General features: G+C 42.5%; 1 protein-coding gene across 1 annotated transcript in view; it reads left to right on the forward strand.

Moving 5' to 3' along the window:
- Positions 1-21,063, forward strand: part of myo15b (myosin XVB) — a 267,080-nt gene that overhangs the window by 186,121 nt on the left and 59,896 nt on the right. Inside the window, exons 29-33 of the mRNA XM_088000375.1 lie at positions 1,302-1,456; positions 7,445-7,596; positions 13,914-13,977; positions 15,185-15,257; positions 15,793-15,869. Of these exons, the coding sequence (XP_087856501.1) occupies positions 1,302-1,456; positions 7,445-7,596; positions 13,914-13,977; positions 15,185-15,257; positions 15,793-15,869 (521 nt within the window). The remainder of the gene's footprint in view (positions 1-1,301; positions 1,457-7,444; positions 7,597-13,913; positions 13,978-15,184; positions 15,258-15,792; positions 15,870-21,063) is intronic.

The raw sequence follows: 21,063 nt of genomic DNA on the forward strand, positions 1-21,063 counted from the left end.
ATAAACTGGGGAAATAGTTCAGAGGCCCCAATTCCCAGGTTTCACTGAGGAGCTTTACTCAGTTACAAAGACGCCAGTCACAGCGTTGTTGTCAGGCCGATGGCCTTTGTCATCCACAACCAGTCACAACACCACAAGCTAATCAGTAACTTTCACAGAAAAGTACTGCACAGTACAGGCTTTTTGGCCCTCGATGTTGTGCCGACCTTATATCCTACTCTAAATTCAGATTACCATACATATCCTTCATTGTACTAACTTCCACATGCCTACCCAAGAGTTGCTTAAATTTCCCTAATGTATCTGACTCTACTACCACTGCTGGCAGTGCATTCCACGCACCCACCACTCTCTGTGTAAAGAACCTACCTCTGACATCTCCCCTAAACCTTCCTCCAATCACCTTAAAATTATGCCCCCTCATGATAGCCATTTCCGCCCTGAGTAAAAGTCTCTGACTATTCACTTTATCTATGTCTCTTAACATCTTGTACACCTCCATCTAATCACTTCTCATCCTCCTTCACTCCAATGAGAAAAGCTTTCTCAACCTTTCTTCATAAGACATGCCCTCCATCCAGGCAACATCCTGGTAAATTTCCTCTGCACCCTCTTGAAAGCTTTCACATCCTTCCTATAATGAGGCGACCAGAATTGAACAATCAGGGCTTTATAGAGCCTGCAGCATAACCTAGTGGTTCTTAAACTCAATGCCTCTGCTCATGAAAGCCAACACACCATATGCCTTCTTAACAATGCTGTCAACCTAGATTGCAACTTTGAGGGATCAATGGATATGAACCCCAAGATCCTCCACACTGACAAGAATCCTGCCTTTAACCCTGTAATCTGCTGTCAGATTCGACCTTACAAATCACTTCACACTTTTCCAGGTTGAACTCTATCTGCCACTTCTCAGCTCAGCTCTGCATCCTGTCAATCTCCCGTTGCATCCTACGACAGCCCTCCACACTATCCACAACTCCATCAGCCTTTGTGTCAATGGCAAACTTACTAACACATCCTTCCACTTCCTCAACAAGTCATTTATAAAAATCACAAACTGCAGAGGTCCCAGAACAGCTCCCTGTGTAACACTACTGGTCACTTCTGAAATCTTGTACATTACAGATTCTATTATTTATATCATTAGTTTCAGAACTATCTTTAGAATGAGAAAAATATAAACCATCCCCTCAAATATCGAAAGAAGATAAACAGAGATGCAAAGTGTGACAGAGAGCAGGTTGAGAGCTGGGGCCCAATCTGCATTACTGAATCTTGCATCCTTCCTTCCTCAGGCTGGCAGTTTGGGTCAATTGGTGGACGCTCTGGCTTGTTTCCTGAAGATCATGCTCAGCCAACAGCAGCTCCTGATTACTATAACAGTAACCTGGGGAAGAATGAGGAGAGGCAAAAGAGCACACCCAGTTCCAATAGATCATCCATCAGAAAGGTAAGAAGACTAGTGTCCAGATTAGCACAGTACCATACAGACAGGTGGGTTGAATACCTGGTCTGGTGATTTCAGCCAGTGCTGTGGATAAATCACATGGTGCCTTTGATTCAGCTACTTATTAAGAGGTTTCACAGACAATCAAGTACTGAAACAAATAATAAAACTTTATAATCTGTAGCAACCAAAATAAGACCCCTCAAGTAAACAAGTTAAGTCTCCTAACTCAACTTAGGTAATACCCGATTAGTGGTGGAACTTGACCGCGATTCTACCAATGGTGCCTGTCTCTGGATGTGTCCATGGTTCAATCCTTATGCACAGTTGTTCTGCAGAGTTCTGCTACAGAGGGAGCTCTAGTGTCTGATTCTGATAGATTTTCATCCTTAAGGTCCAGAATACCTTAAATATACCTTAAATAGACTCTGTCCCAACAGCTCTCTATGGCAAGAAGTTGCAAAGACTCTGAACCTTGTAAGAAAAGAACTTTCTCCTTATCTCAGTCTTAAATTGGCATCCCTTTGTTCCGAGACTACGTCCTCTGATCCCAGACATGATCTACATGGACTTAAATAAGGTATTCAACAAGGTTCCTCGTGGTAGACTGGTTAGCAAGGTTAGATCACATGGAATACAGGGAGAACTAGCCATATGGATATAGAACTGGCTCAAAGATAGAAGTCAGAGGGTGGTGGTGGAGGGTTGCTTTTCAGACTGGAGGCCTGTGACCAGTGGTGTGCCACAAGGATCGGTGCTGGATCCACTGCTTTTCATCATTTATATAAATGATTTGGATGTGAACAGAGGAGGTATAGTTGGTAAGTTTGCAGACAACACCAAAATTGGAGGTGTAGTGGACAGCGAAGAAGATTACCTCAGAGTCCAATGGAACCTTCATCAGATGGGCCAGTGGGCCGAGGAGTGGCAGGTGGAGATTAATTTAGATAAATGTGAGGTGAGGTTAAAAAAACAAATGAGGGCAACACTTAATGGTAAGATCGTGGGGAAGTGAGGTAGGGGGGATGTTGTGGGTGGGGGGGGGGGGGGTGGAGGAGCAGTGGTTGCACACTGCTGTTGGACAAAGAGATTTTGGAATGCAGATTCATAGTTCCTTGTAGGTAGAGTGGCAGATAGACAGAGAAGTGAAGAAGGCCTTTGATGTGCTTCCTTTTATTGGTCAGTGCATTGAGTATCGGTGTTGGTAGGTAATGTTGTGGCTGTACAGGACATTGGTTAGCGAATTTTGGGAAATAGCATTCAATTCTGGTCTCCTTACAATAGGAAGGTTGTGAAACTTGCAAGGGTTCAGAAAAGATTTACAAGCATGTTAACAGGATTTGAGGGTTTGAGCTATAGGGAGAGGCAGAATAGGTTGGGGCTGTTTTCCCTGGAGCATCAGAGGCTGTGGGGTGACCTTATAGAGGTTTATAAAATCATGAGGGGCATGGATAGGGTAAATAGCCAAGGTCTTTTCCCCCGGGAGGGGGAGTCCAAAACTAGAGGGTATAAGTTTAAGCTGAGACGAGCAAGGTTTAAAAGGGACCTAAGGGGCAACCTTTTCACACAGAGGGTGGTGCATGTATTGAATGAGCCACCAGAGGAAGTGGTGGAGGCTGGTACAATTACAGCATTTAAAAGGCATCTGGATGGGTGTATGGATAGGAAGGTTTAGAGAGATTGGGCCAATTGCTGGCAAATGGGACTATATTAATTTAGGATATCTGGTCGGCATGGATGAGTTGGACCAAAGGGTCTGTTTAGAACATAGAACAGTACAGCACAGAACAGGCCCTTCAGCCCATGATGTTGTGCCAACCATTGATCCTCATGTATGCACCCTCACATTTCTGTGACTATATGCATGTCCATCAGTCTCTTAAATGTCCCCAATGACCTTGCTTCCACAACTGCTGCTGGCAACGCATTCCATGCTCTCTCAACTCTGTTAAAGAACCCACCTCTGATATCTCCTCTATACTTTCCTCCATCCAGCTTAAAACTATGACCCCTCGTGTTAGCCATTTCTGCCCTGGGAAATAGTCTCTGGCTATTGACTATATCTATGCCTCTCATTATCTTGTATACCTCAATTAGGTCCCCTCTCCTCCTCCTTTCCTCCAATGAAAAAAGTCCGAGCTTTGGAGAGCTTCATAAGTTAAGCCCTCCAGTCCAGGCAGCATCCTGGTAAACCTCCTCTGAACCCTCTCCAAAGCATCCATATCTTCCCTATAATAGGGCGACCAGAACTTGACGCAGTATTCCAAGTGCGGTCTAACCAAAGTTTTATAGAGCTGCAACAAGATCTCACGACTCTTAAACTCAATCCCCCTGTTAATGAAAGCCAAAACACCATATGCTTTCTTAACAACCCTGTCCACTTGGGTGGCCATTTTAAGGATCTATGTACCTGCACACCAAGATCCCTCTGTGCCTCCACACTGCCAAGAATCCTATCCTTAATCCTGTACTCAGCTTTCAAATTCGACCTTCCAAAATGCATCACCTCGCATTTATCCAGGTTGAACTCCATCTGCCACCTCTCAGCCCATCTCTGCATCCTGTCAATGTCCCGCTGCAGCCTACAACAGCCATCTATACTGTCAATGATATCTCCAACCTTTGTGTCATCTGCAAACTTGCTGACCCATCCTTCAATCCCCTCATCCAAGTCATTAATAAAAATTACAAACAATAGAGGCCCAAGGACAGAGCCCAGTGGAACACCACTCACCACTGACTTCCAGGCAGAATATTTTCCTTCTACTACTACTCGCTGTCTTCTGTTGGCCAGCCAATTCTGTATCCAGACAGCTAAGTTCCCCTGTATCCCATTCCTCCTAACCTTCTGAATGAGCCTACCATGGGGAACCTTATCAAATGCCTTGCTGAAGTCCATATACATCACATCCACAGCTCGACCCTCATCAACTTTTCTAGTCACATCCTCAAAGAACTCGATAAGGTTTGTGAGGCATGACCTGCCCCTCACAAAGCGGTGTTGACTGCATTTAATCAAGCCATGCTCTTCCAGATGGTCATAAATCCTATCCCTCAGAATCCTTTCTAACATCTTGCAGCCGACAGACGTGAGACTTACTGGTCTGTAATTGCTGAGGATTTCCCTATTTCCTTTCTTGAAGAGAGGAATTACATTTGCCTCTCTTCAGTCCTCAGGTATGACTCCAGTGGAGAGCAAGGATGCAAAGATCTTCGCAAGTGGCGAAGCAATTGCATTTCTCGTTTCCCAAAGCAGCCGAGGACAAATCTGATCCAGGCCTGGCGACTTGTCAATCTTAATGTTTGACAAAATTTTCAGCACATCAGCTTCCTTTATCTCTACCCATTCCAGCATGCACACCTGTTCTTCAAAGATTTCATTCACTACAAAGTTCGTTTCTTTCGTAAAGACAGAAGCAAAAACTCATTTAGGGCTTCCCCTACCTCCTCAGACTCCACACACAGGTACCCTATGCTATCCCTGATCGGCCCTACTCTTTCTTTGACAATTCTCTTAATCCTCACATAAGTGTAAAATGCCTTTGTGTTCTCCCTAATCCGTTCTGCCAAGCTTTTCTCGTGCCCCCTCCTGGCTGTTTCTATGCTGTACAGCTCTATGACTCTATATGTTATCACTGACGATTCTTTAAACTCTTTCATCCAACTTATCGCAAGTCTGCGGATTATCTTCTTATCAGAAGTAGTTTCTTTGTTCCTTGTTAGATTTGGTATTAGCTGTCTGTTTGACAATGCAACTCTCCAATTAACTCCTTGTCAGCCGAGTGAACCTTCTCTGAATTATTGCAATTTTATCCCTTCTGATGTGTCTCCAGAATATAGTACTCTGGGAAATTGCCCCTAATATCCTGTATAAAATCCTTTCCCAGGCTACCTTTGACAATTTAATTCATCCGATCCAAATGAAATCACTCATAATTAATTCCTTTCTTCCAAGCCCCCATTATTTATTTGTGTATACTTTTTTCTGACAGTGTAACTATTGTTAGGGTGGATCTTTCAATTACTCATGCAATGGTGTATCTCCCTTCCTGTTTTTTCTTCCCCAAATTAATTCTGCATCTTGCTTTTCTGAACAAGATCATTTCCCATGACCACATTAATCATAACCCTTAATAACCAAGCTATCCCATCACCTTTTCTTTTCTTCCAGTCCTTTCCAAATGTGAAATACCCTGACTGTTCTGGCCCCAACACTGGTCAACTTGAAACCACATTCCTACAATGGCTGTCAGATCATACTTGCTTCTATTGTACTATAAGTTCATCTACTTAGTTAGAAATTCTGCATACATTTAGATACAAAACCTTTAATTCTGTATGTTTACCTTACTTTTTCTTACACTCTCACTTTATCTGCTGGTGCACTCTTAATTCTATACACTTTATCCCTTCCTGTCTGGTTATTATTATCTAACACAAAAAGATGAACTAGCATCAGGAATAGGCTATTTAGCTCTTCAAACATGCTCCCTCAATAAAAAAAAGGCTCATCACTAAGCTGATTACTACATATTTACACTTTTCCCAGTAACCTTTCATCCTCTTGTTTATTCCTGTCTTAGAGATATTCAAAGATTCTGCTTCCATCTCCTTTTGAAGATGACTGTTCCAAAGATTCCACTTATCTCTATCTTAAATGGGTGAGCTTTGTTTTCAAATAGGGACGCTTTACTTCAAGAAATCTCATAAAAGAAAGCATCCTCTCCACATCAACCCAGTCAGGATTTCTCAGGATCTTTTAGATTCCAAACAAGTAACCTCTTAATGTTCTAAACTCCAGTATTTGCAAGCCCAGCCTGTCCAGTCTTTTCTTATAAGACTTTCCAGATATTAGTTTACTAAAGCTTATCAGAACTGCTTCCTTTAATCAGGAGACCAACACTTTACACAGTAACTGATGTGGTCTCACCTATGCCCTACATGAGTAAAGCAAAATCTCTTTACTGTTCTATTCAATTCCCCTCACAATAAATAATAACATTTTATTAGCTTTCCTAATTATTGAGTCCAGGTCGATGTGCTTATTGATTGAATCTGTGGATGAGTGCCATGCCTCTAGGAATTCCCTGGCTGTTCTCTGTTTGGCTTGTCCTACAATAGTAGTGTTGTCCCTGTCGAACTCATGTTGCTTGTCATCTGAGTGTGTGGCTACTAAGGATAGCTGGTCATGTCGTTTCGTGGCTAGTTGGTGTTCATGGATGCGGATCATTAGCTGTCTTCCTGTTTGTCCTATGTAGTGTTATGAACAGTCCTTGCATGGGATTTTGTACACTACTGGGTACAATACTGAGTTCGACTGGGACAACACTATTATAGGACAAGCCAAACAGAGAACAGCCAGGGAATTCCTAGAGGCATGGCACTCATCCACAGATTCAATCAATAAGCACATCGACCTGGACCCAATGTACCGACCACTGCAGCGGACAGCTGGAACTGACAACTGGAAGCGGCAGATTCAAACTACTATAAATGCCGGAGGAAACATCACAGAAGCGCTTCACAGGAGGCTCCCAAGCACTGAGGATGTCACCTAGACAGGGGACAAAACGTCTGCAACACAAATTCCCAGCTCGGCGAACAGAATCACAACAATGAGCACCCGAGCTACAAATCTTCTCACAAACTTTGATTGCATTTTATGTCCTCTCTTGGTTCTCATTTTTATTGCTTAACAGTGATTCATCCTGAAAAGTACATAGCTGGGAGAGGACATGATCAAGCTTAGCTACGGTATGACTTTTTATTTGTGGTTGGATAACCCACTCAGATTCAAAGTACATGAGAAATGGGCAGTTGGTTAAATTCTGCGAAGTGCTTATGAAATAACCTCAGATGGTCAGAAATGCTAGGTAATATAGACACAACAGTTGACTTTTTTATAGTACAATTGTTCGCACTGATTTGCACAGCATATCTACACCTGCCTTTTGCTGTACTAAGAGAATGTGTGATCTGCTTGTTATTTAGATTTCTGCACCCAGTGAAGTTTCAGAAAACACGATCATCTCCTCACATTCTGAATCCAACAATCCTCCTTCAAACATGCATTCTTCACCTGACTTTGTCCAGTATGTAATGACAGAATTTGCCATGAAGTACTTCAGAGACCCTGTGGCCATGTGAGTAACACGACTGGCAGTATTAAACAAGTGTCTTTAATGACATAACTGGAAGACACAAAAACAAAGTGCAACAATCATTAAACATTAAACAGACACATCAGAGATCGAGACCAAGAGGAAGTCAAAAGTTTAGGATGTTGCCAGTTTTACAGGTGGGGTATAAATAAATTGACAGTGTGAATGTGATTCTCATTTTCTTTTAGTGCATCTTTGTGCAAATATGTGCCAAGCAATACACATACTAAGGATAGTTTGTAGAGAGTGATTGTAGATACTAAAAGATAATGTTATTTAGACTATTATGGAGAAGAATTAATTTTGCATGTGTTGATAGAATGGGTGTATCATCCAATGCTGCATAAAGAGATGTCTGCTGGAAGACAGGAGAGTGAGGAAGTCAGAGTAAATAGGATGGGAATTAGGGTTTTTGTGACTAAGTGATAGTATCTCTACCTCTGGACCAGAAGGCTCAGGTTCAAGTCCCACCTACTCCAGAGGTGTGTAATAACATCTCGAATCACACTGGTTAGAAAATATCTATAGGTCAAGAATGTAAAACAGGAGGAGGCTATCCAGTCTATCAAGGCTTCCCCCCAATTCATCTAAAGATAAAGTCATCATAGTCCCAGAGCTTCATAAAACTGCTAATCTCATTAGAGAGAAATGACTCATGGTGGTTTAATCTGAGTGTCCCACACCTCAGATGAGGTAAGAGGTTTATAAGTCAGGACCTTCATGGTGACTTTAACCAGTATGGAAATTGAATCCATGCTGTTAACATCACTCTGCATCACAAACCAACTATCCAGCCAATCACTCAATCAGATCATGACTGAGCATCTACCTCGATAACACTTACTTGCACGACTTATATCTCTTTACATCATTAGTTTGTAGAAAGCAATCAGTATCTTTTGAGTGCAGCGTTTCCACAGCCCTCGGGGTGATATCACATGCCCCCTTGTGATAGCCATTTCCATCTTGGGGAAAAAGTCTCTGGCTATCCACTTTATCTATGTCTCTCACCATCTTGTACACCTCTATCAAGTCACCTCTCATTCTTCTTCGCTCCAATGAGAAAAGCCCTAGCTCCCTCAACCTTTCTTCATAAGACATGTCCTCCAGTTCAAGTAGCATCTTGGTAAATCTCCTCTGCACCCTCTCTAAAGCTGCAACATCCTTTCTAAGGTGACTAGAACGGAACACAATATTCCAAGTACAGTCTAACCAGGGCTTTATAGAGCTGTAGCATAACCTCATGGTTCTTAAACTCAATGCCCTTGCTCAGGAAAGCCAACACATCATACGCCTTCTTACCAACCCTATCAACTTGAGTTGTAAATTTGAGGGATCTATGGATATGAATCCCAAGATCTCTCTGTTCCACCACAAGAATCCTGCCTTTAACCCTCCAATCTGCATTGAAATTTGACCTTCCAAAGTGAATCACTTCACAGTTTTCCAGGTTGAACTCCATCTGCCACTTCTCAGCCCAGCTCCATACACTGTCAATATCCCACTGCAACCTATAACAGCCCTCACACTATCCACAACTCCATCAACTATTGTGTAATCAACAAACTTACGAACATATCCTTCCACTTCCTCATCCAAGACATTAATAAAAATCACAAAGAACAGATCGCTGTGGAACACCGAACTTCAAGCTGCATACTTTCCATCTACTACCACCCTCTGTCTTCTATGGGCAAGCCAATTCTATACCCAGACAGCCAGATTTCCCTGTATCCCATGGCTCCCTACTTTGTGAATGAGCCTACCATGGGCAACCACATCAAACGGCTTGCTAAAATCCATATACACCACATCCACTGCTCTACCTTCATCGATGTGTTTTGTCACATCCTCAAAGAATTCAATAAGGCATGTGAGGCATGACCTGCCCCTCTCAATGCCATGTTGATTATCTCTAATCAAACTATGCTTTTCTAAATAATCATAAATCCTGTCTCTCAGAACCCTCTGCAGTAATTTGCCCACCATTGACATAAGACTGACTAGTCTGTAATTCTCAGGGTTATCCCTATTCCTTTTCTTGAACAAGTGAATAACATTTGTCACCCTCCAATCATCTGGTAGTACTCCAGTGGACAGTGAGGATACAAAGATCATTACCAAAGGCTCAGCAATTTCTTTCCTCACTTCCCATAGTAACCTTGGGTATATCCCGTCTAAGGAGAAAATCAAAAAGTGTGGTGCTGGAAAAGCACAGCCAGTCACGCAACATCTGAGGAGCAGGAGGATCGACGTTTCAAGCATGTGTTTTTCATTAGGAAATGTCCCTTCTGACCCAGAAACTATCCTCCTGGTTTTTCAAAGTTTCCAGCACATCCTGCTTCTTAACATCTACCTGTTTGAGCATATCAGCCAATTTCACGCTGTCCTCACAAATGATCACGTCCCTCTCACTAGAGAATACTGAAGCAAAGTATTCATTAAGGATCTCACCTACCTCCTCCAAATCCCTGCACAAGTTCCCTCCACTATCCCTGTTCGGCCTTATCTTCACTCTGGCCATCCTCCAGTTCCTCAATTCAGTGTAGAATGTCTTGGGGTTTTCCTGAATCCTACCCGCCAAGGTTTTTTCATGCCCCTTCTAGCTTTCCTAAGTCCATTCTTCAGTTCCTTGTAACCTTCTAGAGCCCTTGCTTCCCCAAGCATCCTTCTTCCTTTTGACTAGAAGTTCCACACCTTATTGTCATCCAAGGTTTCTTGACCCTACCATCCTTCCTTGCCTCAGTGGGACAAACCTATCTAGCATTCGCAGCAAGTGCTCCTTAAACAACCTCCACATTTCTGTCGCCCATTTCACTGAGAATATGTGCTTCCAATTTATGCTCCACAATTCCTGCCTAATAGCATTGTAATTCCCCCACCCCAAATTAAATACTTTCCCATGCCATCTGCTCCTATCCTTCACCATGACCAAAGTAAAGGTCAGGGAGTTGTGATCATTATCACCGAAATGCTTTCCAGCTGTGAGATCTGACACCTGACCTGGTTAATTGCAAAGCACCAAATCCAATATGGCTTCCCCTCTAATTGGCATATATACATATTGAGTCAGGAATCATTCCTGGACCCACCAAACAAAATTCGCTCCATCTAAACTATTTGCACTGAGGAGGTTCCAATCAATATTAGCGAAGTTGAAATCAGCCATGACAACAACCCTGTTACTTCTGCACCTTTCCAAAATCTGCCTTCCAATCTGCTCCTCCATGTCTCTGTTGCTATTGGGGTGTCTATAGAAAACTCCCAATAAAGTGACTGCTCCTTCCCTATTTCTGACTTCCACCCATAATGACTGAGTAGACCACCCCTCCTCGACAATACTCCCTTTTCGCACCTGTTATACTGTCCCTGATTAGCAATGCCATTCCCCCACCTCTTTTACCTCTCTCCCTATTCCTCTGAAACATCCAAACATGTGACAATCATTTCTGCCCCTGATATCCAAGTTTCTGTAATGGCCACAACATCATAGTTCCAAGTACTGATCCATGCTCTAAGTTCATACCCTTATTCCTGACCACTTCTTGTGTTAAAATAGACACATTTCAACCCATCACACTGACTTCAATTTTGCCCCATCAACTGTCTATCCTTCCTCACAGACTCTCTGCATACTGTATCTGCCTGGTCACCAGCTACTCCATCCTCTGATCCCTAGCTCCTGTTCCCATCCCCTAGCCAAACTAGTTTAAACTCTCCCGATGTTTAGTACTTCTCAATTAGATCACATCTTATTCTTCAGTGCTCTAGAGAATGCAGGTCCAGTTTCCTCAATCTTTCCTTCAACATGATGTGGAGGTGCTGGTGTTGGACTGGAGTGGACAAAGTTAAAAATCACACATCATCAGGCTATAGTTCAACAGGTTTATTTGGAAGTATAAGCTTTTGGAGCGCTGCTCCTTTGTCAGGTAGCTAGTGGGGCAGGGTCATAGGACACACAAGATCAAAGTATCATGCAACTGATGCGAAGTATTGAACAAACCTAGACTGCTGTTAAGTCTTTAATACTTGGAATACGGATGCAGGTTTCGTTTGATTGACCGGATCTTCGGTTCATGTCACACTACAGGTCACCCCAGTACACTGTACACTCTCTCAACACACAAGCACACATATATAAACACTTGTACACACAATCACACTCACACAGACCCTCTCTCATACACATGCTCTGTCTGAAATGCACATACGAACTCTCATGCACACACCCTCTCACAGGCATATACTCTGTCACACTCGCACACACATTCTATCAAGCATGCATACTCACACACGCACTCACACTTTCTCTCTCTCTGTCACACACATACACTCATATAAGTCTGTGGAATGAATTATAGACTCTATGACTGTATAGAATTCCTACAGTGTGGAAACAGGTAATTGGGCCCAACAAGTCCACACCAATCCTCTGAAGAGCAACCCATCCAGACCCACTCCCTCAACCTAGTACTCTACATTTATCCCTGACTAATACACCTAAGCCACACATCCCTGAACACTATAGGCAATTTAGTGTGGCCAATTTACCCAACCAGCACATCTTTGGATTGTGGGAGGAAACTGGAACAACCAGAGGAAACCCATGCAAACACAAGGAGAATGTTCAAACTCCACACAGACAGTCACCCAAGGCTGGAATCGAACCCGGGTCCCTAGCGCTGTGAGGCAGCAGTGCTAACCACTGAGCCACAGTGCTAACCCTTTTTGCATTTAGAGATTTGTATTTGCAGATGCATTCTATTTCATTCAGAAAGTACACAATCTGTCCTATTTTGGAAATAGGACCAGTCAACTCAAGGTTGGGATACAGACAGATTCCAACATCTTTAATGCATTTTCTGAGCTGACATGTCAACTTATTTTTTATAAACCTTAAGTTATTTTGGGACTGTGACTTGAAAGAAATTCTGGGATTTACATATTAATCAATTGAAACCTGCATCTCTATTCTAAGTGATTGAAGACTTAACAGCAATCTAGGTTTGCTCAATACTTTGCATCAGTTGTATGACACTTCAACCTTTTACTATAAATTTTCTGTCCTATGATCCTGCCCCACTAGCTACCTGACAAAGGAGCAGCACTCCGAAAACTTGTACTTTCAAGTAAACCTGTTGGACTATAACCTGGTGTTGTGTGAATTTTAACTTTTTCCTTAGACAATCCTGCCATCCGAGGGATCAGTCCAGTGAACTGCCATTGCACTCTCTCCATGGCAAGTAAGTGTTCTTTATATAGATAGACAAAAAATGTGTCCTGGTCATAATCACCTGCATATCACAGAGTATGAATGCATGAGGAGACTCCAGCTCAGTAAAGAAGCTATCATTGGTCAACGCAATCTGTTCTGATCTAATCCACAGTTGACCATTGTGAAATATGAACAGTGGCAGGGAAAATCACCCTGGTTCTCTCGATCAGCACTAAAGGATCTTTCCAGGCACTCAGAAGGAATACCTCTAATGTTAGCATTTGCTAGCTGGCTGTGAACTGGCTATAGAGGCTTCATATTGTCTTGGGGCATTTTCTGACATTGCTTCAGATATGCATCAACACCAACATAAGTAACAGCCTTTTCTTCCTCTGTTATCAAATCCATGCCACTGTCAAAACTTCATTAATTAATCTTTATGGATAGTTATTAGATAAGGTCTCTGAAAATGGTTTCTGTTCTCCAGTTTGTTGAAGTGGGCATCTCTCCTGCTTTAGCTCTTTCCGTAGCCTAACCTTGTACAAATTCATTAGCAGCAGTAGAAGTGTGCTTGTTGTGGGATTTCAGCAGACCTCATCAGTAAGTATTCACAAGTGTGCAGAAAATTGCTCTGCCACAGCATAGGGAGCATATGATTGAACAATATGATGGACTCCACTACCCCTCCAAAACCTCTACACCCCTGCCCACCAACTTCCCAACTCTTTTATCTCTGTCCTACCATAATACTCCACTATCCAACATGTGTTGCAAGGTAATCAATATCTGATGTATACTATGACATGAGTACCATGAAAGATTACTGCTTGAGGTCCAAATCTCATGCCACATACAGGACCATTCCCTGGTCTTCAGCTTAGCACTATCTACCAAAATTGCCTCTTCTGAACTCCATGCTGTTCTACATTCCCACCATGTACAATGAAATAAACATTGGCATCTCAGATAGCTAAGGTCAAAATCAGAGTTTCGATCTGTTAATGCAGATGTCAGGTTGGCTGTTTAACGATGAACAGTGCTGTGTGCGAGTCAGTGAGAATGCTGTGATTTGCTTCAATTCTAGGCTTGGCTGGAAGGGCGTGAATGCAGAAGAAAAAAATCCTAATTACCTGATTCAGCACACCAAGGTAAGAGAAGATAACAGTTAGGAGGTGAGAAATGTGAAATGCCTGCACAGTAATTGGAAAGCAATAATTAACTTCAGTAAACGTATGAATGTATAGCCATGAAAATGAATTCAAAGAGAGAAATTTATTCAGAGACAAGAGCCCTGGACCAATCCCAGAGTTCTGAGAGAAACCAGGGAAAAGATTTACAGAGTAGTGGCTAAAGGCATGAAAAACATTAAATTGAGCAACCAACTTAGAATCCCTACAATGCAGAAACAAACCATTTTATCCATCAAGTTCACACCAACCTTCCAAAGAGCATCCTACCCTGTTCCTATGACTCTGCATTTCCGATGGCTAATCCATCTAGGATCCAGGGATCCTGCATATCCCTGGATACTATGGGCAATTTAGTATGGACAAATCAGCTGCACATTTTTGAACCATGGAAGGAAACTAGAGTAGCTAGAGGGGTTATCTTTGGAAGAATGTGCAAACTCCACACAGGTGATTGTCCAAAGCTGGATTGGACCCTGGTGCTATGAAGTAGCAGTGCTAACCACTGAGCCACTGTGCCATTCATAGCTTGATATTTATGTTTTACAAAAGACAAAAATCTAACACAGGCAACTAATGGTGTGCGAGCTTAAAGATGATATGTTTTAAAAAATAAAGTAACTCTTCAAAGGGGAAATTGTTAAAGGTATCTGAACAGCAAAAATTTAAGAAACAGCACCAAAGACACAATGGATATCCTGCCTAACTTATGTCCTTGCTTTCTTTTGAGAATGTTACCAATACATTGGGTCATGGCGCTGCCCATGATCTAGTGTATCTGGACTTTCAGAAAGTTTTTGCCAAAGTTAAAATGACAGATTTTTAAATTAAACTGAGAAGATTTGTAGCATTACTTAAATCATTAGTGGAAATGTTAAAAATACATTTATCACTGCATTAAAACAGGAGAAAACATTTTATCCAAACTTGTAGGAATCCAGTATACATCTTTGAAATGGATTAGTTGAAAAATACGAAATAGCGAAAGATTTCGAAAGAAAGACTTAGATTAGTTACGCATTGAGACAAAAAAATGATAATTAAATAAAACATTCCACATTGGTGAAATGTGCATTATAAGAATGCAGTAAATGAACTGAATTAATACAAGGAACTGGAAATGGTTTGAGAGCTTTGTGAATCATTCAAAATACAATTCCTATTGCAGATTCCCATTCAGGAGTCACTTATTAACATACCTGAGAAAAACCTAAGTAAGCTTGCTGCAAAGAATTTCATGGGTGAGTTTTACAGACAACTGTGGCATTGTTCTATCTGTTTTGTACCACTTCTAGGGATTTAGTGATATCTGTATTTGCATTATTATTGGTATAGTTTGGTATTAACAACAAGTTTAGGGATTAATAAGGGAATTTGCAGTTCATGATAAAAGTTTGGCATTAATAAAAACTAGTGTTTAGGATTGCAGTAGACTGGTTGAGAATTCATCACAATAAGGATTGAGAGGAAAAAAATGTGCTGGAGAAACTCAGCAGGTCTGGCAGAATCTGTGGAGAGAGAGAAATTATTTTGAGGATAATAGCAATCAGGTTTAGAAATAATGACAGTCTGAGTGTTAATGATGTCCGAATTGTCAAATAATTAACTTCATTTTATTGCTGCTTTTACAAAGCAGACATGAGTTTCTCTTTCACAATGTAAGCAAAATACGAAGAGTAATTCTTTGGAGAACGTCATTGTATAAAAGCTTTGAGAGGTCTCCAAACTTTACACACCAAGTGGCATTTTCTCTCTTTAATTCCTATTTTTCTGCAGCTCTATTGAGGTTCATGGGAGACCAGCCGCCTCAGAAGCATCAGTCTGACAGAGATCTTTTACAGAGCATCCTGAAGGTAAAAGTTTTTCACAACATTACCTTTTTAAGAAATTTCCAATTTGGGAATGTTTGAGTGGCCAGAATTGCAGCAGCAGGAGGAGCTAGGTAGCTGTAAGCTATGACAGTTTTTTAAACAAGAATGGAAGTTTTAAAATTGAGGTCAAATGACTGATCTTCAAGTACAAGATTTGAGTGAGGGCTCACAAAATAAAGGGTTCTTGTGGTGAAGCAATTATTGGGCCTGAAGTCTGGGTTCACGTCTTACCTGCCCAGAGGTGTGTCACAACTTGGTAACTTCTGGTTGCTTTAGTACTACATAAGGTTAGCGACACAGAGATGATTGGTGAATGGAGCTTTGTCTCAGTTAGGTTACAGCCAGCAGCACTTCTGTTTAGGGAGAGTATTGAGAACATAAGGACTCAGAACAGAAGTAAGCAATTCAGTCCCTTGACCCTGTTCAGCTATTCAATACAATCGTGGCTGATCTCATTTTGACTTCAACTCCACTTTCCTGCCAAATGTCAACCCATTACTTCAACCCATTACTAATTAAAAGTGATCTATCTGCTCCTTAAATGTACTCAATGTCCCAGCACATTCTGGGTTAATGCATTCCACAGATTCATGACCCTTTAAGATAAGTACTTTCTCCTGATCTCTTGTTTTAAATCTGCCACCTCTTTTCCTAAAGTAATGAGCTATCATTCTAGATTACCCCTACATGAGGAAACATCCTCTCTATGTTGGCTTTGCCAATCCCCTTTAGTATCTTATAAACCTCAATTAGATAACCTATCATTCTTCTAAATGTTTTTGACAAGGTTAAATTAGATTACTTACAGTGTGGAAACAGGCCCTTCGGCCCAACAAGTTCACACCGACCCTCCGAAGAGCAATCCACCCAGACCCATTCCCCTATATTTACCCCTTCACCTGACACTACGGGCAATTTATCATGGCCAATTCACCTAACCTGCACATCTTTGGACTGTGGGAGGAAACCGGTGCACCCGGAGGAAACGGAGACACGGAGAGAATGTGCAAACTCCACACAGACAGTTGCTTGAGGCGGGAAATGAACCCAGGTCTCTGGTGCTGTGAGGCAGCAGAGAGTATGCGCCCAGACTGCTCAACCTCTCTTCATAAGACAATCCAATGACTGTCCTCTGAACTACTTCCAATCTAACTATATTTCTCCTCAAACAAAGGGACCAAAATTGTAAACAGTACTCAGGTTGCAGTCTCATGTAGCCTTTTATAGTTGCAGCAATACTTCGTTACTTTTGTACTCGAATTCTTTATCAATAAATGCTAAAATTCCATTTGCCTTATTAGATATGTCTGTCTTATTACCTGATATACCAACATACTTGTTTCTTGACTCATCCATGAGAACACCAAGATCACTCTGCACTGAAGCACTCCGATGTTTTTCTCACTTAGATAATAAGTTGCCTTTCTATTCTCCTAACCAAACTGGATAACCTCACAATTATCCATGTTACACTCCATCTGCTAAATTTTGGCCCATCTATCTAACCAAATTGGATTGAAGGGTCTATTTCCGTGCTGTATAAGAACAAAGAACAAAGAAAATTATAGCACAGGAACAGGCCCTTCGGCCTTCCAAGCCTGCGCTGATCCAGATCCTCTATCTAAACCTGTCGCCTGTTTTCTAAAGGTTTGTATCCCTTTGCTCCCTGCCTATTCACGTATCCCGCCTCAGGCGACTGACTGTGTGGAGTTTGCACGTTCTCCCCGTGTCTGCGTGGGTTTCCTCCGGGTGCTCCGGTTTCCTCCCACAGTCCAAAGATGTGCAGGTCAGGTGAATTGGCCATGCTAAATTGCCCGTAGTGTTAGGTAAGGGGTAAATGTAGGGGTATGGGTGGGTTACGCTTCGGCGGGTCGGTGTGGACTTGTTGGGCCGAAGGGCCTGTTTCCACACTGTAAAGTAATCTAAATCTAAAATCTAATAATGATGCTATCGTGCCCGCCTCTACACCTCCAATGGCAATGCGTTCCAGGTACCCACCACCCTCTGAGTAAAGAACATTGTATGCATATCTCCCTTAAACTTTTCCCCTCTCACTTTGAACTCATGACCCTGAGTAATTGAGTCCCCTGGTCAGGAAAAAGCTTCTTGCTATCCACCCTGTCCATACCTCTCATGGTTTTGTAGACCTCAATCAGGTCCCTCCTCAACCTCCGTCTAACGTGAAAATAATCCTAATCTAGTCAGCCTTTCTTCATAGTTAGCGCCCTCCATACCAGGTAATATCCTAGTGAACCTCCTCTGCACTCTCTCCAAAGCATCCATATCCTTTTGATAATGTGGCGACCAGAACTGTACGCAGTATTCCAAATGTGGCCAAACCAAAGTCTTCTACAACTGTAACATGACCTGTCAATTCTTGTACTCAATACCCGGTCCAATGAAGGAAAGCATGCCGTATGCCTCCTTGACCATGCTACTGACCTACGTTGCCACCTTCAGGGAACAATGAACCTGAACACCCAGATCTCTCTGTACATCAATTTTCCCCAGGACTTTTCCATTTACTGTATAGTTCACTCTTGAATTGGATCTTCCAAAATGCATCACCTCGCATTTGCCCGGATTGAACTCCATCTGTCATTTCTCTGCCCAACTCTCCAATCTATCTATACTCTGCTGCATTCTCTGACAATCCCCTTCACTATCTGCTACTCCACCAATCTTAGTATCATCTGCAAACTTGCTAACCAGGCAATCTGCACCTTCCTCCAAATCATTTATGTATATCACAAACAACAGTGGTCCCAGCACGGATCCCTGTGGAACACCACTGGTTACAGGTCTCCATTTTGAGAAACTCCCTTACACTACTACTCTCTGTCACCTGTTGTCCAGTCAGTTCTCTATCCATCCAGCTAGAACACCCTGGACTCCATGCAACCTTTCCTTCTCCATCAGCCTATCATGGGAACCTTATCAGACGCCTTGCTAAAGTCCATGTTTATGACATCTACATCCCTTCCCTCATCCATCAATTTTGTAACCTCCTCAAAGAATTCTATTAGCTTTGTAAGACATTACCTTCCTTGTACAAAACCATGTTGCCAATCACTGATAAGCCCATTTTCTTCCAAATGGAAATATATCCTATGCCTCATACCAAAATACTAGTTTCTTGACTCATCCATGAGAACACCAAGATCCCTATGCACTGAAGCACTCCGGCAGCTTCCCTACCACTGACGTCAGGCTCAGAGGTCTGTAATTACCTGGATTATCCCTGTTACCCTTCTTAAAGAAGGGGATAACATTAGCAATTATCCAGTCCTCCAGGACCTCACCTGTGTTCAAGGCTGCTGGAAAGATATCTGTTATCTATTTCCTCTTACGCTTCCCTCAGTAACCTAGGATAGATCTCATCAGGACCTGGGGACTTGTCTATCTTTATGCCTTTTAGAATACTCAGCACTTCCTCTCTCCTTATGCCGACTTGACCTAGTGTAATCAAAGATCTATCCCTAACCTCAACATCTGCCATGTCCCTCTCCTTGGTGAATACCGATGCAAAGTACTCGTGAAGAATCTCACCCATTTTCTCTGATTCCATGCATAACTTTACTCCTTTGTCCTTGAGTGGGCCTTTCTCTAGTTACCCACTTGCTCCTTATATATGAATAAAAGGCTTTGGGATTTGCCTTAACCTTGTTTGCTAACGATACCTCATGACCCCTTTTAGCCCTCGTAATTCCTCGATTCAGATTGGCCCTACATTCCTGATATTCTTCCAAAGCTTTGTCTGTCTTCAGTCGCCTAGACTTTATGTACGCATCTTTTTTCCTTAGCTAGTCTCACAATTTCACCTATCATCCATGGTTCCCTAATCTTGCCATTTCTATCCTTCATTTTCACAGGAACATATCTCACCTGAACTCTCAGCAACATCTCTTTGAAAGCCTCCCACATATCAAATGTGGATTTACCTTCAAACAGCTGCTACCAATTTGCAATCCCCAGCTCCTGCCTAATTTTGCTATAGTTGGCCTTCCCCCAATTTAGCACTCTTCCTTTAGGACCACACTCATCTTTGTCCATGAGTATTCTAAAACTTATGGAATTGTGATCACTATTCCCAAAGTAATCCCCTATTGAAACTTAACCACCTGACAGGGCTCATTTCCCAGATCCAGTATGGCCCCCTCCTGAGTTGGACTATTTACATACTGCTCTAGAAAACGCTCCTGAATGCTCCTTACAAGTTCTGTTCCATCCAGACCTCTAACACTGAGTGAATCCCAGTCAATGTTGGGAAAATTAGAATCTCCTATCACCACCGCCCTGTTGCTCCAACATCTTTCCATAATCTGTTTACATATTTGTACCTCTATCTCACGTTCACTGTTGGGAGGCCAAGGTCTCAGTAATAGCAATAACATGATACTCCCAGGTACTAATCCAAGCCCTCAGTTCATCTGCACAGCATTTCAACTCCCCCTCCCACTCCACCGAGGATATGCAGGTCATTGGACTCATCCACCGCCAAACCACAACAACCCGACGGTCGGAGGAGGAGCGTCTTATCTTCCGACTGGGAACCCTCCAACCACAGGGGATGAACTTGGACTTCACCAGTTTCCTCATCCCCCCCTCCCCCCACCTTGTCTCAGCCGAATCCCTCCAGCCCGGCACCGCCTTCCTGACCTGCAGTCTTCTTCTTGACCTCTCCGCCTCCATCCTACTCCGACCTATCACCCTCACCTTGACCTCTTTCCACCTATCACATTTCCAACGCCCCTCCTCCCTACCTTTTATCTTCTCCTGCTGAACACTCTCTGCTCATTCCTGAAGAAGGGCCTGTGCCCGAAACGTCGAATCTCCTGTTCCCTGGATGCTGCCTGACCTGCTGTGCTATTCCAGCAATAAAGTTTCAACTATTATACTTCTTGCATTAAAACAAATGCAACTCAGACAACCAGTCCCTTTGCATTCATTTTCTGCTCCCTGCTTACTCTTTCCCTTAGCCATGCTGACTTCATTATTAGTTCCTTACAGGCTTTAGTTACTACCTTCTTACTGTTCACTAACCTCCTCATTTGGTTCTCACCCTCCTGCCACATTAGTTTAAACCCTCACCAACAGTATTAGCAAAAGCACCCATAAGGACACTGGTTCCAGTCCGGTCCAGGTGTAGACCATCCAATTTGTAATAGTCCCACCT

This window comes from Chiloscyllium plagiosum, unplaced genomic scaffold (genome assembly GCF_037043375.1).
Source record: "Chiloscyllium plagiosum isolate Xiang-an unplaced genomic scaffold, Cpla_swu_hap1 HiC_scaffold_25, whole genome shotgun sequence".
Taxonomy (NCBI): Eukaryota; Metazoa; Chordata; class Chondrichthyes; order Orectolobiformes; family Hemiscylliidae; genus Chiloscyllium; species Chiloscyllium plagiosum.